Here is a 26,536-nt window from a genome sequence, read left to right as displayed (position 1 = left end):
GCCCGCATTGCACAAGACCTTGACTCACGTAAGCAGTATTGCAACAAAATTTTAATCGCTCAGTCACTCAATAAATAAATCTATACCTAATATCTAAATACTTATATAAAAGGAAAAGGTGACTGCCTGTCTGATCAACGCACAACTCAAACTATTGGATGGGCTGAAAGGCATGCAGATTGCTATTTTTTTAATATTCAACCCCTAAGAGGGTAAAATAGGGATTTGAAATTTGTGTAGACCACTAGTACCTAAGTAACTGTTGTGTAAAAGTGATGCTAAGATCGGCCTTTGTTTTTTTAAGTGTATCCTGTATTCTTACTCTTAGTAATTCTGTTAACAATAAAGATGTTTAAATACACAGCTTAGAGCCTCAATAGCTCAAGGGTTAAAAGAAATCCGGATGGTTAGCCGGTTCAAACCCCACCCGTTGCACTATTGTCGTACCTACTCCTAGCATAAAGTTAACGCTTAGTTGAAGAGAAAGGGGAATATTAGTCATCACTGGCTCATTCTTCATCATCATCATTATTCTTTAAAAAATTATAGGTAGTCTAGGTTAAGATGTCGGCCTTCTATTTAGGAGGATTTAGTTCGATCCCGGGTAGATAATCAAGTTAATAATAATATGTGCGTTGCAATAAAAATGTGACTTGCTTAACATCATGAAGAAAATCATCATCAAACTCATAGAACCAGTCTATGTTCAAACTATTTAGGATTTTATGCATCTTCACAATATAATTGAGCACCTAATTAAAATTAAAATTTGAAGCCAGAGCACAGAATAAAAAGAATTACCTACTTACTTACGGTTTTGGCGCATTATCTAGTTAAGGAAGACTTACGTGGCTATTTTTTATGATTTATTTTATGTTATGGTATTTCAGAAAATATTTATATACCATTAACAGTAGTAGCACGTAGTGGCTACAAGAAAAGGGTCATATTGGGATAGACCACAGAAAACAGAATAAAATATGTAGAAGTGTTATAGAAGCGTTAGATCCGTCTGCCACGATGGGCACGGATGCATGGATAGGGGTGCGACTTATTTGCATATCGTTTGGTTTGGATGCAAGAGCTAATTATGTTATTAAAAAATTAGAAAATTAAGAAAATGTTTTGCAAACTGTGTATGACAGATCAATTGTAAGGGCTCATTGTGAAGGTTTCAAATTTTTTTTAAAGTTATTTAAGAAATAATAGATGAAAATTTACCGTTATTTCAGAAACTACAGTCTAAAAATTTGAAAAAAAAAACAACAGTTTACAAGAATATAGATTGATGATACCTACTTACATGAGATCCTCTCAATATTGTGCGTATTTTATATAATCATCGTATGGAACCCTAGTGCGCTGCATAAAATCGGTGACACGTGGTCATTTTTATTAAAGACCACAAGATACCATTTCTATTACATACCTTTTTTAAAGCTCTGCGGTATAGGCTTAGAACGCAATCTAACTTGGATCCGGTTGTACAGGTCTCAAGAGTGTTATATAATCGCACCTACGTTCCAGCAGGGCTACGTTACCGTGAAAATACATATTTTTCGTAAAGCTTTAATAATAGAATTACGGCTTCACCCAGAATAGGTCAATGTATATTGTATAGAAACATCGGCGAAGACGCGGTCTACTTACTCATATAAATTAGAATATTATATCTAGATACCTAACCGTATCATTGCTGTAACCTAGCTGTAACAGTCTAAATCGGTTCGACCCGAAATTTGATATTGAATAGATCGTATGTCGACTTATAATATATACTAAGAAGACTTAAGTAATGATAGATAGACTTCTAGATATTTCTAATACCGTATACCATAAGTGGGTAAATTCATAAAGTTGAAAACTAAAACCCGACTACGGTCAACTTAATAAACGCTAAAATATTATTAAAAAATTGAGTTTCTGTCGCTTGGTATATTTTATTATTATACTATATTTATATTTATGAACTCAGTATTTTTTCCTCTTTCATCTGACGTCCCTTTCGATACAATACCAAAAAAAATTATTAAAGACTGCCACTTTTTGGATGTAACATCCGTCAGATCGATTTTGTTCTTATAAAATGTAGCCAAGTCACCCGGACCATAACAAAGAATCAAGTGACACCTCATTCATCAAAATCGGCCCAGTACTTTAGCCGCTTCAGTGGAACACACATAGATACAAACATACATGCATACATACATACATACATTAGACTGCCAAAACCATAACCTCTCCTTTTGGCTTTGCCGTAGTCGGGTAAAAATATAGTGACATTCCTATATGGAGATTGTTGTCGCTTGTTACCAGTTACCACCGTTTAACATTTAGGTACCTACTTGTACATAATACTTATCACCATTCATATAATTAAAGACGCATACACTTAGCGTAGACAAAACTACTTTAAGTAGGTACACTTGTGTATTTTATTCTATTTAAGTATTTTGCAATACCTACTCATAAACCTACTTAGTACTAGGAGCAAAGTTATCTAGGCTATCTAAAGACGTAAACAAGCAATAATTAAAGCTTAAGTTTACTAGAAATCCTTAACCTAGTTATTTACAAATAAATACTCGTGAGTGATTTAAAATACATATTAATAGCTTATGTATTATTAGATAGATACATAAGGTATTATTAGACAACAATACAGGCAAATAGAAGTTCTATTTACATTTAGAACAAGCTTCTGCATTTGGACTCGCCTGCATGGAGTCAGACTGTATTTCAGGTTCTAATGGGCCGATTTTATTATAGTGACTTGGTGCAGTGTGTAATCTATGAGTCTGAATACCTATGTGCTAACGAGCTGTGAAGTTTTGTTAATATGACTTGTGATTTTCAGGTGCTGCGCGCAAAATACTTAGATGGTACTTAGTCACAGATTTTTTACTAAAAAAAGCGGCGGCCAACTATTCGGGAGGTCCGGGGTTCGATCCCGAGCACGCACCCCTAACTTTTTGTGTCTTTTAAACAATTAAATATCACTTGCTTTCGCTGAAGGACGACATCGCGAGGAAACCTGTAGGTATGCCTAAGAGTTCTCCATAACTTTCTCAGATGTGTGTGAGGACTGGAAGTCTACCAATCAAGACAGCGTGCCACGCTCAGATCTCCTCTCAGAATGAGAAGGGCTTAGAGCATAACATGGCATAATATTCTGAGAGGAGATCCTTGCCCGGACTCCTGTACTGTAGAGACTCCTGTAGAGTTATGTATTCTGAGTCAGAGTGGGCCGATAATGGGTTGAGGTGATGATGACGATGATGAAAAATATATAACCTATTACTTACTTTTAGAAGCCCACAGCGCCCCGTCGTTCAAAGCAGTAATGTACTGCCTCAAATCGGCCTCGCACTCCTGAGGCACTGTATGATTCCCATTCAGAATATCCATCCAGTCGTGGTGGTCCAGGAGGCCTTTCATCCACGCCATCCGAGAGCCTGTCACACCGGTGTTGTTCACTTTCCCACTTACGACACACACCAACACAAATAATGTCACTACGAACATGTTTGTTTTATACATCGTACGGGTTTCTTAATTATTAACACATCGCCAATTCGTTCCAATAAGCTATCAATCCGTGAAGGCTGTTACGATTTCACACGCATCGCAATATCTGAAACAAAAATGGAAACGCTTTTTAAGTGTGTGTTTGCTAAAGTTGTTTATTACCTGAAGTAATTCAAATATATTAGCTGTGATTGTGAAATATTTACTTATACGTTCAAATACAAATTAATCAATATTATTTAGCTATAAATAGCATTTCTAAAAAGTAACCTAAGTACCTAGTCAGCATTATCAAAATTTAATTTTCCGACATTTTAGGACTGCTGGAAAAAATCTCTCTAGTTGTTTTAAGTTAGGTACCTTATTATGAAATAAATACAAATAAAAGAATACAAAATAATGAAATACATTGTCATAAATACTCCTAGACTTTTGTGTAATTTGGAGTAGAACTTGTGTACTGGCATTCCGAAAGGCATTCCGAACCAGTGGTAGATGCATCCGACTATTCGTAAGCACTTGTAAAAGTTTATACGAATAAAAAAGATTTTCATTTTCATTTTCATTTTCACTGGGGATTCCAAATTCCAACAAAGTTACCAAAAAATATACTTAGGTCGCATTCTCTATTTTCAGTTTCAGGATAAGCTATTTTCAGTCTTGAAATTATTATTTTTTGTGAATACCCAGTAAAGTTATAATAGAGACCCTAACTATAGGGTAGTTTCTTAGGGACTCCGTTAGTTCAGTCACAATAAGTACCTACTACTAAAACTTCGGTTTTACAAGCAACAGCCCGTTTGACAGAAACAGTAACGAAATCATCCAAACTCCAAAGAAAACCTTTTTTCACATTTCTAAACAAAATAAATGACTCTACCTAAGCTCTACCTACTCTACCTACCTACTAGCAGACGTTGCCAGTTCGTAGTACAAAATGTTACTTTATTACGCTTCATCTTTCAGCAAATATACGACAAGAATTTTCAATTTACAACCCACAACACTTCGACAGTGGAAATAAAAGAAATTAGAGTTATGATTGAAGAAATCTTCAATCATGACTCCTATACAAACTAAGTATAAGCACAGAGTAGACACTCGTGTGGTATAAGTACACGACAGGTAACGCCCCGCACACCCGCACAGCCCCCGCGATAACCCGGTGCCGGCAAGCACGGATGACGAGCCCCATACCCCGATTGGCATCTCAACCTGTCGCGGACCATACATAGATCTTTATGTGAAAAAAATGTTTGAAAAGACTTTTTAACTTCGATTATTATTGAAATGAAACCGGACATACAAAATTTTGAGAGTTGGAAAAATTATAAACCTAAACCTAAAAGTACTTAAGAACTAAAAATCCAATTTCCAAGTATATTTTATTATCGTTTGAAACACTTTATCCTCCTGAAAATGCGCATCTCGTGGGTCTTGCTGCCGTCTACGTGTCTAGCGGTCGCGAGTAATATTAAGTAACCTAAATTGCACTTGAAACTACTGCTAAACCGGTCTTAGAGAAAAGCATTTGTTTGAACCGTTTACATAACGCATTATATTGTTGTAGTATGTGTAATACACGGTAATGGGCATATACAGGTAGGTACGCTGGAAGAGGTGTACCAGAAATCCTAATAACAAATTAGGATTTCTGTGGGTGTGTGGTGTGTGGCAAGAATCAAGATCACTAACCTCACTATCACAAGTTCCGAGTACGCTCACATGACGCGCACTGCTGCTATCAGCGCCAAACTGGCCAAAATTAAGTTGTTTCAAAAACATGCCGGCAATCGCAAGTCCAGCGTGAATTAGTAGAGGTCAGTGGTATAATATGATTAACAGATTAACATAATATCACATAACGGCGGCTGTCAATAAACCTAATTCTGAGAGAAATCACACGCGTTGACGTTTGGCAATGCTTACACTAGTCATTACATACTGTGTGTAATGTAAATGTATTATTAAAATTAGTTACATAATAATTAGCGCGGATATAATTTTATAGGAAAGTTGTTCGCACGAGTAATATTCATGCATATTAAAAAAACTGCCTAAACCCGGCCACGCTTCGCAATGGCTGTCTGATACTAATTATTCATCATTATTAGGGAAGTAAATAATTCCCGTTTCCGTGGAAATTCATGGTAAAAAGTATATCTATAGAGACACTCTTATATCTAAATACGAACTAATTCTGTAAAAAATTCAAATCAATCCATAGACTATTTTTCAAGTTTTGCAGACACAAACAGTTGCATTACAGTTGATTGTTTTTTAAATAACACTTAGCGACCCGCCCTAGCTTCGCACGGGTAGCTTGAAGCTTAAATTCCACTATCTTGCTTTCTTGTTCGTGAATAGTAGGTATAGGTACTTACGTATTATTTATCACTAGGAATAAAAAAAATACCCCGATATTATTGTCCTCTTTGTACGTAAAGCCTATTTCTTATAATTACAGCGTTATAAAAGAAACATAAGATGAACTCGATAACATGTTTCTTTTGTGAACAAAGATTGTGCATATTTCCTTTGAAAAAAATTGGCCAAGTGCGAATCAGATTTGCGCACCGAGGATTCCGTACTATAGTCCTATTTTTGCAACATTTTACACGATAAGTCAAAAACTATTATGCATAAAAATCTATTTAGAATGTAAGGATAAAGCCCTTTCATACGATACCCCATTTGGTATACCAATCTTACTTTGAAATTTGAAAATACAAATTAGTTTTCATGAACACATTTTAATTTTTTTGTGAAGTAACCAAAAATTTACGATTTTCGATTTTTCCCCTTATGTGAGCTATAAGACCCTACCTTCCTGCCAAATTTCATGATTCTAGGTCAACATTAAGTACCCTATAGGTTTCTTGAGAGACACGACAGACAGACAGACAGACAGACAAGTGGTCCTGTAAAGGTTCCTTTTTCGTTTACGGACGGAACCCTAAAAAGTAATAAAAGAGAGCGAACAAAAGAAAATTATAAAACTTGTGGCAAGCTGACCTCTGATGATAATAATTAAAAATGTACAATGGCAATTTGCCGGCCCTAGGGCAGTCGAAGAGTTGGGTCTGGTCTCCATACCGAGTTATACCTCTAGCTATAGCTCTTATGTGATAACTACCTCATAAGAGGTAGTTACCACATTTTGAGTTGAAACATTTTTCATTTTAGTGTGGGATAATATAATAATTTCATTCTAAATTACCAGGAAAAGCCTCCGACTTCGTTAGCGTGGATTTAGGTTGCAAAAAACTACGATCCGTTGCTCCGTTGCGACGTGATTGAAGGACAAACCAATAAACCAAAAAACTTTATAATATGAGTAGCGATTTTTTCCTGCTGCTTTATCTTTTTATTTGCAGATGCCTCGGATACACCAATTTCACTTTAGTGCTTATACGATATTGCAGTCACGCGCTAAACTAATTAAAAAACCGGCCAAGTGCGAATCAGACTCGCGCACTGAGGGTTCCGTAGTACAATCGTATTTTATCGACATTTTGCACGATAAATCAAAAACTACTTACTAGATTTCGTTCAAACCAATTTTCGGTGGAAGTTTGCATGGTAATGTACATCATATATTTTTATTAGTTTTATCATTCTCTTATTTTAGAAGTTACAGGAGGGGGGGGGGGGGGGGGGATAGACAGACAGACATGACGAATCTATAAGGGTTCCGTTTTTTGCCATTCGGCTACGGAACCCTAAAAATATGCTATAGAAAGATAGCCCAGTTAATAGGTTCGCTTTTCTTAGCTTTTAATCAAAAAGAACAAGAAACTCATCAGCGGAACTTTTACGTTTGCAGCTGCTGCACCCCTATGAGTCTTATTTCTACAAACCATCTTTTGCTTTTAAATAGTTTGTGTGATGATATTATAAAGTTTGTAATAATTAGACCAAAACGAATTACATACCTACTTAAGAAATGAAAATTTATTGTGAAATTAAAGTTTATTGGAGATACATGTTTTTCAAATTCACAATTTTTTAATATTTTCTACATTTAAAAAATCGCATTTTCTAGTGTCGTTTCCGTTTCGCAAAAATTCAGACTTTGTAATTTTTGATGCCTTTCTTCTCAATTACTAGCTATGATTTTGCCTACGCATTTTTAGAAGTACTTATTTTACTTTTTATAAGAGGATAAGTATAAGACAATCCATTATTCTTTATAGAGCACAGTTAAAACATAAAAACATCGTCTAACTATGCCGTAATAAGAAACTTACTCGCCTTAGAGCTTGGAAGTTTCCATTAATTTTAATATCTACCGTGGCCTCAAAACCGTTTTTATACAATAATTACGGTTTAAAACTAGATCGACATCGTTTCTTTCATACATACGATAGGCACTTACATACCTACTAACCTACTTAGATATAGCTATTATGTATTAACAATGATTTAAATTAAGTGCTGCAATTTTCTCGATGAGTAATTAATATAAAACTCATTTTAAAAGTTGGTTTGCTATACATACACGAAACATCGCATCGACGTGATTTTTTGCATCGATAAGAGTAAGATATAGTAATGTCTACTTTTCGATAGAGTAAGATATAGTAATATCTACTTTTTCCACACGGGCAAAGGCGCAGTCAAAAGAGTTTTCAAACATGGAGGCGATACGTGTTTCCAAATCTATAGTTCTCCTGGTCCTCTCTGGTTTACCGTGGCGCCCCAAATCTCTCCATCACTACCCATGTAATAAAATGCGTTTAAAAAGTGTCCTTGTTTGTTTGTCCTTAAATTGCGCCGTAACGGAGCAATAGATTGGCGTGATTTTGCGACTGGATATAGTTAAAGATCTGGAGAGTGATATAGGCTACATTTTACACCGGAAAATAAAAAAGTTCCCACAGAATTTTTAAAAACTTAAATCCACGCTGACAAAGTCGTTGGCATCAGCTAGTAGGTACATTTTAATAGCGACTGTCACGTGCCCTGTTAGATCCATACTTAATATTATAAATGCGAAAGTGTGTCTGTCTGTCTGTCTGCTAGCTTTTCACGGCCCAACCGTTCAACCGATTTGGATGAAATTTGGTACAGAGTTAGCTTATATGCCGGGGAAGGAAGGCTACTTTTTATCCCGGAAAATTGAAGAGTTCCCACGGGATTTTTAAAAACCTAAATCCACGCGGACGAAGTTGCAGACATCATCTAGTATTATATAAAGCAAACAACAAAAAGAGCGAGATACTTAGGTATAATTTCATATGTATTTTAATTTTTACCAAATACTTGTTAGACGTATTTGCTCTCGTTTTCCCTCAACCCAGCGTGTTAATTGCGGAGGGATGTGTTCAAAGAGTGTCACGCAGTCACGCACCTCCTTTATTATACCTACATAATTTAATTAGTGACTGTAATCCATCCGCGCGTACCTACAGAAATTTGTTAATGACTTCAGACTTAGGTGTTATGAAAAAAAATCGGTGAAAAGGATTGTTAGATTTAATGGTCGACAGCGACAGCCAGAAAAATTTTCTTCTTCTAAACTTTCTTCTACTCGTATAAAAGAAAAAGCTGACTGACTGATCTATCAACGCACAGCTCAAACTACTGGACGGATCTGGCTGAAATATGGCATGGAGATAGCTATTATTATGATGTAGACATCCACTAAGAAAGTATTTTTGAAAATTTAAAACCTAAGGGGGTAAAATAAGAGTTTGAAATTTGTGTAGTCCACGCGGACGAAGTCGAAAGCATATGCTAGTACTTTTATAAAAGAAAAAGCTGACTGACTGATCTATCAACGCACAGCTCAAACTACTGGACGGATCTGGCTAAAATTTGCCATGGAGATAGCTATTATGATGTAGACATCCACTAAGAAAGGATTTTTGAAAGTTTAACCCCTAAGGGGGTGAAATAAGGGTTTGAAATTTGTGTAGTCCACGCGGACGAAGTAGCGAGCATAAGCTAGTTAAACATAAAAAATAACAACGGAATGGCAAAACTAAGTCAAAAGTGTAGTACTTACAAAATGATCATACATCTTTGTCCTAATTCATAATTAATGTTTGTACATTTTGCCCTTAAATATTTTCTGATCCTATCTACAACTCGTTCACGTAACAGACGAGATCCGAGAACTTTGATTAGGTTTTATTCTTCCGCCGGCGTTCATTAGTATGACAATGGCGGTCTTAATCGAACACCAATAAACACTGTTGGTGAGACTCAGCAATGCCATGCTGCACGGAATACGAAATATGGAGTAAACAGATACGTTTTAAACTAAACTGCTTTGGCGTGAACAAGATACTGATGCTAATAATAATTTTTTTGCTAGAAAACTTTGTAGATCACGATTTTTCGCGTTTGGAATCGTCAGATCGTTTCCTATAAGCGCAGACCAGCGCGATCGTCCTATAATACAAGACCGAACTTTATAGCAACACAGTCAGTCAGCCCGTTGTTTTTCTAGCGCACTCCTCAGTACAATAATTTACTATACATTGACTTAGATTAATGAATATTCCAACGAAAGTTCAAGTAGGTAAGTAGGTAAATTTCTATTAAAAGCAGATTTTTAGGGTTCCGTATCTCAAAAGGAAAAGTCCGAAAACTGTTAATTTATGGTTACATCGCAAAAAAAAGGTGTTCATGAACAAATAATTAGTATTTTCAACTTTCAAAGTAAGATTACTATAACAAATACATCATAAGAAACGGCTTTACCTGTACATTCTGAAATTGATTTTTATTTATTTTTGTGCATAATAGTTTTTGATTTATCGTGCGAAATGTCGAAAAAATACGACTGTAGTACGGAACCTTCGGTGCGCGAGTCTGACTCGCACTTGGCCGGTTTTTTTACAAGCGCACGATGACGTTTTCAGGCAGCTTGAGCCACCATGTTAATACTTAAAGATTAGCTTACAAAAGTTGAAATGAGAATTAAAAAATAAATTTATTCAAAATACGGCTCAAGTTTTGGCTCTACGTCAGCCATAATTTATATTCCCATTTCTATTTATAAATCTTTCACAATACAAACAAGAAGTTTGATTAGCTTTTGTTGTGAGTTTTGGCGTTGGTTAGCATGACAATGGCGGTCTTAATTGAACGTCAGTTAGCGTTATTGGGGAGGTTTAGCAACGCAATATTGCGGTAGGATTAGTTAGCTAAAGTCAACAGGGACGTATTCCAATGATGGCAATCAAGAAACTAATATAGAACCAAACGGAACCATGAAATGTTAAATAATAATTGACTCCCTACCGTGAAGTTGAATAATTTTTGTACTTTTACTTAAATTAGAATTTATATGACTGTGGTTTTAATAGACTAAAGGTACCTACCCACTCTAAGGCCGTCATGGCAAGGTCTGCAATTTTTGATATGCACCTATTAAAATTTATTTCGGAATTTACTTCAAGTGTGGGTCAATGAAATTACTTCAAATCATTACATTATGTACCTACTGCAAGTTTATAACTAGTTAAACATTTCACAACTGCACAAATAAGCGAGTAGGCTTACTTGATATACAGGTAACACTAACCTAACACTAACCTGTTACTTGATCGGACACCTAATATTAAAAAGTTGGTTTGTGACATAATAATTCTCTATCTTTGCTAGTCGCGACCAGCAACTTATGAGCCTCCTAAGTCAAAAAACTACATAGAGTTCTATACATAAAACAATTACCTAGTTTTGGATGTTATATTTATAGATATGGCGAAGGCATTTGACAGAATACGTTACAAATTAGTCTGGCATGCCATGGTCTAGACTCTAGACAACTACTACAATATACAATATATTACTTTCACATAACCTTCTTAGTTCTTATTTAGTAATATACTATTATAGGAGGTAAGCTGTGAACAATATCTCAAATCTGCAAAAAAAAAATAGCATGGCAAGTTAAATAATGCTGTTTATTTGGTCGGTGATGACATTTTGCTCAACACTGCGGTTTGTTGCAGCCACCAGTGACCACGATAAAATATTGTTCATTCTACTGCAACGATACGATGCCGCGCCGTGACGATGAGAACACCAGCGGACAAGAAAGAATAGGGGCGCAATTCTGGAGGTTGAATATTTATGACTAAACGACACGATCACGACGCGAGTGTATATTTCATAGTGGTAGACGATTTGTTCAAAGTGTTGCCAAGATACTACAAGTTAGATGGAAATTAAGTGACTATTAAGCTACGTTCACATCTTGAAATATTAAATCAGAAACGGGATAGTAAATTCGATTCAAAGTTGAATTTTTTGATGCCTATTTGAATTTTTTGAAGTTTTACATATTGCTATTGCGTAGTATCACTTACTACTAAGACCCATAGGTCACGGGTCCCGTAACCCGGAAAGTGAGCCCGGCCTCGTAAGATAAGGTAAGGTAGGTAGTACCTACTTGTAGGTCTTATCTTTGACTGGTACCATAGGACTTTTGTCTACCAAAGAAACAGTTTCAGTTTACTCTTCAAAGCAAATTGATTTTTATTAGTACGTTTCAAAGCGAAAAGCTTTCTCCGAATCTTCAGGGATAGCTATGGTATCTTGTGATGTAAATGCAATTAATACAATAAGTATTTTAAAATAAAAAAATGTGCTAAAACGTGTTATCGTGGTCGTACAGTCATCGTCCAGATAAACAAGCAGTGTGACATAGTTATAATTCATATAGATAGGAACGGCAGACGGCTACCGATGCCGCAAGTACCACAACACCCCTAACATTTGCATTAATGTCGCATCAGGGATGCTTTTGTCGGGAACATTTGATAGGCGTATGCGGGGCTTATACCGAATACCTTTGTGAATTTCATATGACATGTGGTTGCATTTTGGTATATCTACGAGTGTTTATTAAATAAATAATTTATTTAGGTACCTATACTCTTAATAAGGTACAGTTACATTGCTTTTCTGGATAGTCGTGTAAAAAGGAGTGTAATGTTTTCAAGATCCATGTAGGTCTACATATTATTTATATGTGTGTGAGTTTATTTATGCCACCAAAATTTCTAAATGCCTGAACAGATAATATGTATGTATGGGGTATCGTTAGAATCCTTACATCATACCGAGTGACACTAGCTATATTTTTTTTAAAAATTCAATATGGCGAGGCAGTCCTGTTTTCAATTTTTTAATTATAGCTTGTTTATATAGTCAGAAATATCTCACTAAGATGAAACACGAAGTTAGTTTTATTTATGAAACAACTAGATGAACTAGCTGATTAAGCCTAATTGATGTGAGTGTGTGATGCAACAGCTTATTTATATCATACTTAAGCAATGTTGACCAAAGTTGGTAACTGGAGGAGGTCCTTTGATTTTTCGTTTCCTCTATTTTCAGATTATTATCACCTAACTTCTGATCATTGTAATGGTGTAACGGTTAAACTATATTACAATAACCACTATAATAGAATTTGATAAAACGGCTTTACTCACGTATTTCGTTGACGTTAGCCCGACTAGTTTCAAACCCATCCGGGGTCCTTTTTCACAGGGACTCAGTTCGCGCACGCGTTGCGGTTGAGTCTTTGTGAAAAAGGACCCCGGATGGGGGGATTCGAAACTAGTCGGGCTAACGTCGCGCGTCGATGAAATATGTGAGTGAAGCCGTTTTTTATCATACATGTACAACTGTATATTGTAAGTAAGTATGTGTGCCATAGGTCAAGAGCGATTTTGCGGTAGAGCCGTGAAAGTTAACAAACAACAATCGGAAATTGGTATCGAAATCGACCTATCAATATCTTTTGGCAGCCACAAACGAGGAAAACCAACATTGGACCCCTAACTAAACTCGGTCAACCAAAATACAAACAGAAAGTAATAAAACGAAAACATCTAAAGAAACCGACTATGGTTAGTAGATATAGGTACTAAGTATGCCAATCTAAGTAGGTATATTGAAAATGCCGATGTCATGCTCCGCATTTCCCTTTTTTATGACGAAACTTTATTACATATAATTAGATTATAATAATTTTATGACTTACTTAATATTAAACTTTTTTTTAAAAAATGCAAAATAATAATAATTGATTAATTATAATGAATAATATGTTAATAATGAGATATTTGAGCTATTGTATTAATAAATAATTGTTGTGTTGCCTATTGTTGTAGTAAGGATTCCTATTAATAATTCTATTTGTGTACCTATTCAAATTTGCACACCATTGTATGGTAGATTGTAGCTCGAAACAAAAATTGTAATTGACAACTTATAAATGTACCTACAATCAGCAAATAAATAATTTGTATTTGTATTTGTATTTGTACATTTTACAATATTATAGGTATAAAAATACGTAAAGGTACAGTATAGGAACAGTAGGTGCCTACTTATTTCACAATAGGTGCATATTGTATCTACATTATTATGAAAAATGCTTATAATTACTACTACTTTTTGGTAAGTAACATTTGAATTTGAAAGTACAATAACCACGTCAAATCTAAGTAGATATTATATTAAATTCATCACTACCCATATTACTATAAATGCGAAAGTGTGTTGGTTTGTTCTTCAACCACGTTGTTACGGAGGAACCGATCGACGTGATTTTGAGTATGGTTAAACTACTTGGTTACTAGTTAAAGATCTGAAGAATGACATAGACTATTCTTTGTCCCGGAAAATTATAAACTTAGAATAACAACTGGATTATAAAACTAGATCTACGCGAACGAAGTTGCGGCCATCAGCTACGAATGCTCAGATAATATGAAAATTATTATTTCGTGATAACTGATAGCCATATTATAATAATGGGGTAGTACAAGGTCGAAATTATTAAGGTTTTTGGAAGAAATCAATTTGCATGGTTAAATAGATATAAATGGCTGTTAATTACAGTCTTTATACGATATCAGAAACTGAATATCTTTCTCTTTACTACCTAGTCATCCTTGGAAATTGCGAAATGAATAAATTGTGAAAAGTACCGTCGCCACAGCACTGGGCTGGCACCTCGAATGTAGGGTTGTCGCCCGCAGTTCATTCATTATACCTATTTAAGTCAAACTTGTTTAACTGATTTTAATGAAATTTGGTACAGAGTTAGCTTACAGCCCGCGGGGAAGGACATAATAAGCTACTTTTTATCCCTGAAAATAAAGAGTTCCCACAGGATTTTTTAAAAACCTGAATCCACGCGGACGAAGTCGCGGGCATCATCTAGTTATCTATATAGGTATTCTGTAGAACGTAGACCATCGTGTGCTAAAATTCTTTGTAGACTCTAACAAAGAATTTTAGCACACGAGCCACGCCAGAATGGGCCAGGTGGGTATGAAAAAATAAATGCATAGTTATCACGACAATAAGTTAGTTAGTCCAACTGTCGAATGACTAACATTTCCGTAACGTCATAATTACTGGTATGTCTATTACTCTTATTTCCTTTATAATATGTCACTTTGTCCCTATTTAGGTACTCCAAAAGGAGGTACGCCAAAAGTTTTTCCGCCTGTTTGAATACTCTACCACCCATACCAATAATATAAAACCGAAAGTGTGTCTGTCTGTCTGCTAGCTTTTCATGGCCCAACAGCAACAGCAGAAATTTGATACAGAGTTAGCTTACATCCTGGGGAAGGACATGAGGTACTTTTGATCCTGGAAAATCAAAGAGTTCCCACGGGATTTTAAAAACCTAAATCCACGCAGATGAAGTCGCGGGCATCACCTAGTTAGATATAATTTTCAGAGAACCTAAAAACAAATCAAAACGCTATAGGTACACGTGCACAGAAAATGTTTTGATACGATGAAAACATCAACAATCGCGGTAGGTAACCCTACTAGAAACCAACTCGTAACACCAGAGCATTGCATTTAATGTATTATCATAAATGGTAAAGTTATTCTCATTTGATTTTTTTACTCGGTTTTCCCATTTCGGTTTTATTCAGAATGTTGTTACATAATGTGCGCAACGGGCCGAAATTCACACACATTTCAAGAACGCCGGATATATCGACATGCAAGCCTATTTCAAAAGACTGTGGTTTATTTTATACCTTTCTATTTACGAAAAATTACAACACAGTGTAAAGTTTTATTAAAATATTAGTATTAATAGGTACCTATTGCAGAGTTAACTTGAAACCAATTTTCATAGCGCCATGTTTTCAGAGTCTAGAATTCTAAAGAACGCTTTTAAAATAAAACCTTCTTTCCTTCTTTGAAAGTATTCTATTTTTACTTCTATAGAAAACGTTTAACTTTTGATGACTGGAAATATGCATATTTTTAAAAGCGTTCAAATTACAGTGACCTCAACACCAAAGATATAACAAGGTGGACTGAAACGCAAATCTGTTTGTGATAAATGAATTTTTCATGAATGCTTGGAATCATATACTTTTGATTATAATAAATACCTTCTGCTAGGAACTCTATGAAAATTTAGGCGTACAAGCTATTGACTTTTGGGCACGATTTTCAATGAAAAGTAACGCATCTTGCGCGGTAGCCACACAAGTAGTAAGCCCGCTGTGCCCATTGGCCCACTGACCTATAGTTACACAAGTACGCTGGATTTGCGATTGCCGACTTGTTTTTGAAGTAACTTATTAGCAGCAGTGAGCGTCATATGAGCGTACTTGGAAGTAAATGATACTGATGAGACGTCTGTCAACATAGTATCAGCACGGGAACCATTTGACGCCAAGTGTAAAATTTTAATTCCCGGTACACTCGGTGAGGCGCTTTGAATCGACACAAACAAGTCATAATTAATTATTAAAAATAATAAAAACACAATAATTACTCCCCTGCCAAAAAATGAACTAAGTAACAAGTAAAAAATTCACATTTGAAAATGGCGATCCATAGAGTAAAATTTTATTAAAACCAGCGTTTGAGTTCTGCAGAATATATTATATGTAATACCTATCTTTCGGTATTTTTTCAAAGGACCATTCCAACCCGTCCGCCCGTACAAAAATACAAATGGATGAGGGTAATAAAAGTATGTAAAGTTTTGCCTAATCTAAATTTTATGAAAAAAGTTACAGCTGCCGCGGCCGTTTTATTATTGTAGCTATATATATAAATATATATAGAAAAGGAGTAGGTACTTTAGTATAGATTAAACTATAATGATAATTTAAACGCTAAGGTAGGTAGGTACTATCTTCGTCTCCGCTCTAGTCAGTTTTGACAGCTTTTATAAGGAGCCTCTGCCGCCTAACTTCCACTCAGGTTTAATATAATTAAATTAAGTTACTTAATTATCAATTTCAAATTGATAATTACTCCTTATTGGCTACGGGTTTGTAGAGTTAAGACATGAACTGAATATATAATATTTGATAAGCGTTAGGATCCCAAGGGGGCTAGAATTATGAAGGTACCTATATTCGGAACCAGTGGTAGATGCATTTGACGACTCAAAAATACTTGTAAAAGCTTAATTGAATAACAAATATTTTTATTTTTATTCTATTTTCATCATCGTCGTCTATTTGACGTCATCAAACAAGTCGTAGGGATGTTGTATAGAAGCAGGTGTTACTTTGCGGAAGTCCATGATGTACAATGAACCAAAAGCTTAATTTGCTGTAATCCGCTGAAACAGGTCGAATCTGTATGATTTAAACACACAAATCCTAAAACACACTCGCGAAACCTGCGTAGAGTGTGTTTTAGGATTTGTGTGATTAAATCATACAGATTCGACCTGTTTCAGCGGATTACAGCAAATTAAGCTTTTGTTTCATTGTAAGTCCTAGGGAGCCACTGGATTCAGACGGTACGGCGCAAGACCTTGGCGTGTGGATTTGTGGAAGTTCTTACAAGAAACCTATGTCCAGCAAACGATATACGTTTGACAACATATGTCAAACGTATATCGTTTGATGATGGTAATGATGATGATGATGATGATTAAGGATCATCCAGTAATTGGTAAATAGTACAAATAATACAATTTACAATGAACCAAAAGTTTAATTTGCTATAATCCGCTTAAACTACAATCATACAATTATTTCGTATTGAATATCGTTGTGTTTGCAATAAAAATGATTAATTAGTTTAACTTCCGTGTATCTTATGGTGCAGTAGGCTAGGTACCTACCTAAATAAAAAAATCTAATCAGTGTTAGACACTATCACCTGACGAGCTTTTAAGGCCTGGGCAAACATAACGCGCTTCAGCAGAAATTAAAGTACAGCAGATACAGCAAGTATCGGTTCTTTTAAAAACCCAAAGAAAACTGCAACCAATCGCCTCGAGAAATCAATGCCTCAAGGCATTAGCGCGCCAGCAAGTTGATTGCGAAAATAATATTCTTGTTGCGACTGTGGATTTTGACCAATATAGCGGAAGAATGTTAGCCAATTGCGTTCATCACATACTCATCATCATGATCAACCCATCGCCACCGGCTCACTACTAAGCACGGGTCTCCTCTCAGAATGAGAAGGGTTTGGCCAATGTCCACCACGTTGGCCAAGTGCGAATTTTCAAAGTTCACACACCTTTGAGAACATTATGGATAACTCGTAGGCAAATTCTCACGATGTTTTCCATCGCCGTTAAAGCAAGTAATATTTATTTGCTTAAAACACACGCCTAACTCCGAAATTTAGAGATGCGTGCCCGGGCCCGCGATCGAACCTCCAACCTCCCGAACAGGAGGCTGTAGGCTATAACCACTTTATCGTCACATAATGGCTGTAGACTAGAGGTTCACATTGCCACCGTATACCGTATTCTGTTACGTCACGGCCACGTAACAAAACACATTACCTACTTAATGTGTTTGCGCTTGAACTGCATGCGAAACTACCCATTGGGATCGCACTTCATATACAGTTCTTTATAATTTTGGACAGTTTTATGAGTTAAATTGACGAGAAGCGTATCGTACGATGACATAAGCATCCGACATGATGAGATGACATTGTGGTGGCGTCTGGTCGTACCCCTGCTAACACGCGTTGTGTCTGACCAAAACTTAATGCTGAAAAATTTGAGAGCATTCCCTGCCGTTGGGAAATAAGAGGAGTTATGTTAAATGAAGCGAGAGACAACGACTCCCGAGGCGTTCCCGGCGTATTGTAATCTGATAGCTGTACATAAGGAGGGTACACGTGTTTTGAAATATAAGTAAGTATAGGTAGGCACTGGGGTCAATTCTCTTGTACACAATCTCTAAACTAAACTAAATTAACAGGTCTAAATCTAGTTCTAAGTATCCTTTTCCGCAAGCAAAATTATGAAAGAGATAGCAATAAATTTAGACGTGTCATTTTAGCTTAGTTTAGATTGTGTACAACGGAATTAGCCACAGTGGTACTGATTTATGAGCGCATCTAAATTTTGGAGTATTCGCATCCTCTTCTTACTAATGTAATATGGAAAGACAGACACAGTTTGACAGTTTTCAATTTAATTTAGAGCTGTCCGTGAGCGTGACTTTAGTTGCCAGTTGCGAGCCTATTGTTTTTGTAGCGCGTACTAAAATTAAGAGTCATTAAATGTAAAATTCATGCTCTGTCCTTTTTTAGCAATATTAAAAAGAAAGGGATGCAGATAATCTTTTAGAGAAAAACAACAGAATCGGCGCCAATTAAATAAAAAGGGTTGGTAAGAATACGTCTTATGTATCACGCAGGGGGAGTTACTGTACCGAATCCCTCGTTAGAATGTTAGCACGGAAGAGGCCAAATTTGGATTCCTACAATCTGTACCTACCGCTGCCATACATCCTGTTATCACTTTTAAATCAACGTTACTAAACCAGCACAATCCATTGATATGCCTTGTAAGCAACTTGATTTTCTATTATTCTTTTTTAATCTACTATATGTATATAAAAGGAAAATCTGACTGACTGATCTACCAACACACGGCTCAAACTACTGGACGGATAGGGGTGGAATTTTTCATGCAGATAGATAGCTATTACGACGTAGACATGTACTAAAAAAGGATTTTTTAAAATTCAATCCCTAAAGAGGTAAAACAGAGGTTTGAAATTTGTATAGTCCACGCAGACTAAGTCGCGAGCATAAGCTAGATCTATGATAACAATTTTCTATTAGCTGCTTAGTACTATACTTTAGTACTTTAATCAATTAACAACTTCATACAATGACGGGCTCAAGCCTCATTATTGCCAAATTATTACCTACTTAGGATTTTTGAGATCTTTAGTTTAGCCAATAACAATTTTAAAATTTGTAATAATCATATTATCATCAGTGCATCAAACGGTCGGAGCTAGCTGTCCTGGCGAACTTCGTACCACCTAACAGTCGATTCTTTAATTTTTTTAATACTTACTACTAATACTTCAAAGAATATCTATTATAAAAAAAATTAGCGAATTTTTTTTTTTACCCACTTTATTAATAATTTACCTACTACTGACAAGAAAATAATTAATGTTTTTTAGAATTTGGCCATTTTAAATTTCGAAATTACTTACTTCTACTTCTAATACAGATAAGAACACTGCTTTGGTGAACTCTACATGATGAATGACATGAGTTCAAAAGCGTCCTCTTAATATTTAGGCCTCCAGTGCGAAATCCAAATGTGAATCACAGCAGTGCGTGTCAGCTAGTATGTAGGTATACCTGTCACCTCTAGTGACATAGTGATGTAAGAAGCCGTGACATATAACAAATGGTGAAAGTTCAACTTAGTCAGTCGTTTGTATTCAAAGAAAATCAATTTTGGCCTTTTAGGCCCCACAGCCAAAGGGTTATAATATATAAAATCAGCTTTTGTGTGATCAGCTGGCAGTTGTATGGCAGAATATAATATATAGATTCATATCTTTGGTCTTTTTTCATACGGCGTCGTGCCGAACTTCTCGTTATACAGTACTTCGTAAAAAGTACTGTATAACGAGAAGATGCTAAAGGAAAGATTTACCTAAGCTTTGTATTTACTGAAGGTTGGAGAAAGCAGCTAAATCCGCGAAAACTCAACCTAAACTCGTCGGGCTTTATTTAGTTTCGGAAGCCTACATAATATTATGATCACGTCAATTCGCGAGCGTAGTAGGGAGCTGTTCGTGTTTGAAATATAATAGGTTTGAAGTAGAATGTGAGCGTTTGTGCAATTTATGCGCACAAGTCATACGCATGAATTGTTCTATAAGAACATTCACTTTAGTGCGCTGGTCGAGCCGATATCCTAAGCATTTAAACAGCCTGAAGGTAGACTTTGTGATAAGCGACCGTGCCGGGCAATAATGTCACGCGTCACTTCTTGCGCACTGCTTTGTATATGTATAGAAAGCTTTTGAAGTGAGCAATCGTCTTGTGCGATTCTTAGCCATAAATATCAACTGATTGGGAACTCAATTTCAGTTTCGCACGATCTACTGAAGCATCGCGTTTCGCAGTCGCGTAGTTCAAAGTCTACCTTTTACCTACCTCAGGTTAACTGAGGTAGGCATAAGGCTGTTCAAATGGATTCAAAGCTGAGTAACAAAGTCATCGAGTGAAATCTAAAGCTGAATACTATACTATACATTCTATAATGCTCAATAGCACAATAAAAAACCAGCCAAATGCGAGTCAGACTCGCACACCGAAGTTCCGTATTACAGTCGGATTTTTTCAACATTTTGCACGATAAATCAAAAACTACTATGTATAAAAATAAATAAAAATCGGTTTTAGAATGTACAGATGAAGCTCTTTCATACACCACTTGATGAATCTTACTTTGAAAGTTAAAAATACTAAAATAATAAAAAATGTGTTCGTGTACAAATAATTACTTAAGTATTTGTTCACGAACACATTTTTTTTGTGATGTAACCACAAATTCACGGTTTTCGGATGTATTCCTTTACTTGTGCTATAAGACCTACCTACCTACCAAAATTCATTATTCTAGGTCAACGGTAAGTACCCTGTATGTTTTATTTCACGACACGACGGACAGACAGACAGACAGACAACGGAGTGATCTTTATAAGGGTTCTTTTTTTCCTTTTGAGGTACGGAACCCTAAAAACAATTGCAATTTTTTTTAAAGGATATTAGCCATGTGCCAATGACTAACATTCCTCCAACTAAGCGTCAGGCTTGTGCGAGGAGTAGGTACGACAATAGTGCAACGGGCGGGGTTTGAACCGTCGACCTTTCGGTTTTCAGTCCACTCCTTTACCGGTTGAGCTATTGAGGCTCTAAATATTGGTATAGGAATCGCTTTTCGATATTTTTCCAATACTTCTTAAGCCTGGAGCAAGTATTTAAAACCATAACGAACAGCTACTCGTACAAACATTTCGCCTGAAATGGAGCGGCAAGTTAATAGGACCAGTTCGTTTCGCTTTACTTACGCAATGTAGACGATGCAATATCTTTACCTCGATTCCGGTGTTGATTAATTCGGTTATGATATTGTTGCTCGCTTTTTAAATACAGCAAGCGCCTTTATTTAGAATCGAATTAAGTATGAGCAGTGAGTCGATCTAACACTTAAACCACAGAATTTAGAATAGGTAAGTATAGAAGTGGTGTAGGAGCGAGAGGTCGCCGAACAGATGTTTAGTGAAATATCAGTGCGCGTTACTATAATTAAATACTACACATGATCATCATCTAAATATTAAAAAAGACTAGCTTATTCCCGTCTGTGTGGACTACACAAATTTTAAATCCCCATTTTACCCTCTTTAAAAAACTTTAAAAATCCTTTCTTAGCGGGTGTCTACGTCATAATAACTATTTGCATGCCAAACGTCAGCCCGATCCGTCCAATAGTATGAGCTGTGAGTTGATAGATCAGTCAGTCAGTCAGTTTTTCGTTTTATATATAGCTGCAAGGTCGCATTCCAGCACCTTGGGACACCAACGTCTACCGCTTTTTTAATTAGTAAGAACGGTCCCCTGACTCAAACTCAAAACTCAAATTATTTATTTAGAATAGGTAAAATTTTACGCTTCCTGATTGTCAAAATTTTTATTTGTAAGATGATATAGTGGTGATAATTAATACGTACTTAAAACTAAAGCTACGAGGGTTCCAAACGCGCCCAGGTCTTATAGATTTTAAATTATTAAAAAAATACAAAATTAATTGACTAAAACTATTTCGACGGGTGAAGCCGGAAGCGGTGAGGTCAAATTACATTTTACGTTTTGCGTCTAATTTGAACTTGAGTGGGGCAACAAAGGACACGTTTGGTAGAATTTTTTCGCGATATCATCCGTCATAATAATATTATTGCTACTTTTTTTTGTTTTGAACGCCTTGCCTTTCTATTTTATAAAATTATAATCAGTCTAATACTATAAAGTCTAATACTATTATAAATGTGAAAGTGTGGATGTTTGGATGTTTGTTACTCAATCAATCAAAAACGGCAGAACGGATTGGATAAAATTTGGAATGGAGATAGATTATACCCTGGATTAACGCATAGGCTAATTTTTATCCCGGAAAATCAAGGAGTTCCCGCAGGATTTTGTCAGTTAGTTGTAATATATTTATAACATAATCTAGTGACCCACGCGAGATGTAAGCTAGAAGTAATTAAATATTATAATCGTGTGATGCAATCTGGTTAAGGTGCAATTTGATTACGAACAACATACAAGTTTATGAGAGTTTCGTTACAAAAGCACAGTAAAAACTAATAACTCTCACAATAATTATAGTTATTCAGTTTTATTATGCACTTATCTTATTGTTCGGAAGCACACAATTTACTGTTATATAAATTGAAAATTCTATAAATGGAGACGCGCGTAGCTCCAAAGTTTTTATTTTAAATGTTTTTTTACTCTTATTTTTAGGGTTCCGTACCTCAAAAGGAATAAAGCAACCCATTATAGGATCATTTTATTGTCTGTCCGATCCGAAAACCGTGAATTTGTGATCACAATAACCAAAAACAATTGAAATGTGTACATGAACAAATAATTAGTATTTTCAACTTTCAAAGTGTACTATCACCACTACTATACCAAGTGGGGTATCATATGAAAGGGCTTTACCTGTGTATTCTAAAAACAGATTTTTATTTATAATACTTTTTGATTTTTCGTGCAAAATGTCTAAAAAATACTAGAGTACGGAACCCTCGGTGCGCGAGTCTGACTCGCACTTGGCCGGTTTTTGATACTTTTTGTATCTCATTTTTTTACTTTTTTATATTTTTAACGCTTATTTTTTATTTTAACTATTAATTTCGTTAATGGGAGAAAAGTACTATACAAGTCTCGGTCGAAACAGCGATTACCAACCTCGTTTAGTTTAAAAGGACTCGGCTTCCGCCTCATCCTTTCAAAATCACTTGAGAAGTCCTTCGCCTCGGCCTTCCACTAACACTCGGCCAGTAATCGCTTTATTTCAGGCCTGGACTGTAATGTACTATTAATTATTACAAAAAAATGTGCCGGCAAAGCCTTGTTCTAATGAAACACAATATTGCTTTTATTAAGGTTGTTCGCCTTTCAAATGTAAAAGCGCCGTTTAAACGCAGGTTTTCGCAACAAGATGATCATTTTAAGTGACGGCGTTATATTGCTGTAATGTAAGTAACCATTACGCAGCAAATGAGCTGAGCGGGACATTTGATTACGAAATGTTTGCAGACACCACTTAGCCTCACTTTCTCGCAAGAAAGAAATGACCTTGGATTCAGAATATTAAGTACAAAAAATGAATATCAATGAAGACGGATTACTTGGAGTTGGGACAGTGATTACGGAATCATTCGGTATTTTATCGTATTGCATTTATTTAACCTACTTACTTAATTTACATGTTTTATATGACTAAATTAATATACCTACACGTGGAAGGAAAAAAGAGGAGAGGAAGACCTAAGAGAAGATGGATGGATTGCGTGAAAGAGCATATGCGTGTAAAAGGAGTGTATAATGCGTTGACGAATGACAGAAGCGAGTGGAAGAAGAAGACATGTTATGCCGACCCCACGTAGCGTGAGAAAATACAGGGAGAAGAAACGACTAAATTTATGTGATTATTTTAGCGGAAATCTAAGTTAGGTATTATATAGTTACTGCATGCGTACAAGGCTATATAAAAAGTAACAAGCTTGCGTATGGTCTATAAAAATTTACAGTCGCAAGTTGTGACATCGTATTTTTAGAATGGGTATAACCGACCAAATTATTGCGCTAACTAAGTAACTTGATATTATCATTTTAATAGACACGCTCATCTCCATAATTTATATGCATATATTATGTAAATTTTTAGTCCTAATTTTTACTTAACTACGCGAAACACGCGTCGTTATAATTTCTGTACACATCACTACCACGAGCAGCTGATAGGGCTACGAGTATTTTAGCTTTTGGTTGGTACCTAGGTTTATCGGCCCCGCTTTACTGCGATCTTTTCATTAATTATGATAATCTAGATGATGCCCGACTTCGTGCGCGTGGATTTAGATATTTAAAAATTCCGTGAGAACTCTTTTGTTTTTCAGGATAAATGTCAGCCTGTGTCAGTTTCCGGGATGCAAGCTATCTATTCTATTCTATTTTATTCTCTCTATCTTTTGTCCCGTGAAATTGTAACAAACCTAAATCAGAGACATTTTGCATTTATAATTTTAGTATGGATTATTAATTATGATGCAGTTCATCATGCGCTACAAAAATCAGCCAAGTGATTCAAGTAGAAATCGAATCCTGAAAATCCTGCACTACAACTGCACTTCCTATCTACTCATATTTTTTTTGACTACTTAGTTAAGTTGGTATTTAGTTGGTACTTTGGTAAATTCGTATCTACATAAGATTCATACTAAGTAACAGTTTGTGAAGCTATATTTTCTACGGAAAATTCTAATATTTTCCAGTCAAGTTGAAATATCTTTCAACGTATGCATGTAGAGTTTAATTCATGTAGGTACATTTTTCACTTTACTAATAAGACCGGCTCTTTGAGAGATTGCTACGGAAAAGCAAAACTACTTTGGCGTAGTATTTCAAATAAATATTTCCAATGTATTTTTAAAATGAAGATATGTTTATGTACCTACCTATTTTAAAAAATAAAATATAAAATAACTTTTAAACCGTCAGTGTTTAGGAATAAGAAACAAGTCCATCTGGAATTGATGCACCTATGCCAATATCTCTAAAAATATTAATAGAACCGCCGCACACGACTGCAATTTACTAAAGAAGATTTTCAAAAAAATTCTTCATACAAACCTTGCAAAAAAATCTGCCAAATCAGTCGAGCCGATAACATGATAATAATCATGCGGCAATTGATTTTCATTTACCTTTAAGATACAGATAGGTAATAGAAGTACCTACGTACCATTTTTTGTAGCTTTCAAATAGGTTTACCAAGTTATCAAACTCAAAGTGCAAATTAATATCAGTAGTATACAAACTACCTATCTATATCTATACCTCATTAATTATATAAAATATCACCTACCTTGATTATTCAGAAGTATTAAACTGATCGTCCAATTACGTGCAATACTTCGATGAACACGCGAACAAACACTTCCTTGTGAACTGGGTAAGGTAGAAAATGTTTCGCGAAAATCAACGAATCGGAATGAGCGATCACTGGCCACTGAATGCGCTGGCGCCGGTGTGCGGTGGTACCACCACCACGCTGCACCTAGAGTCTATGCCGACCGGTATGAAAGTGTGGCCCACGGCCCAACGCGACCACTGCAAATTAATTTTCCAAATCCTACCCAATGCCACGTTCGCGAAAAAGATTGATCTGTGTCATTCCTATGGTTGACATTCTTTGCTCGATGGCAAAGCCTTTGACTGTGATATCACCTGATGGTACCTAAGAGACGATGTAATGTACGATAAAAATGGGTTAACTTAGAAGGGATTAATTAAAACTATACTCCAGGGTGGTCCAGACCGGAGATAATTTAGAAATTATATTAAGTAGGTATATTGATCAACAATTTCAGCGAGGAATCATATAGTTGGGGCTCGGTATATTGAGACGTCTTCTCCTCGTCAATACTTTAACACCTAAAGACGAAAG

The 26,536-nt window shown here is 35.8% G+C and overlaps 1 protein-coding gene across 1 annotated transcript in view; it reads right to left on the bottom strand.

The window, feature by feature from the left end:
* LOC117996897 (nose resistant to fluoxetine protein 6-like) overlaps positions 1-26,114 on the bottom strand; it is a 65,949-nt gene extending 39,835 nt beyond the window's left edge. The window contains exons 1-2 of the mRNA XM_034985036.2: positions 25,955-26,114; positions 3,306-3,634 (exon numbers count right to left, since the gene is read on the bottom strand). Of these exons, the coding sequence (XP_034840927.1) occupies positions 3,306-3,540 (235 nt within the window). The 5' untranslated portion in view covers positions 3,541-3,634; positions 25,955-26,114. The remainder of the gene's footprint in view (positions 1-3,305; positions 3,635-25,954) is intronic.
* Positions 26,115-26,536: the final 422 nt, after the last annotated feature.

This window comes from Maniola hyperantus, chromosome 4 (assembly GCF_902806685.2).
Source record: "Maniola hyperantus chromosome 4, iAphHyp1.2, whole genome shotgun sequence".
Taxonomy (NCBI): domain Eukaryota; kingdom Metazoa; phylum Arthropoda; class Insecta; order Lepidoptera; family Nymphalidae; genus Maniola; species Maniola hyperantus.
The sequence above is the reverse complement of the archived record's forward strand: the minus strand, read 5'-3'. Positions and strand labels throughout refer to the sequence as shown.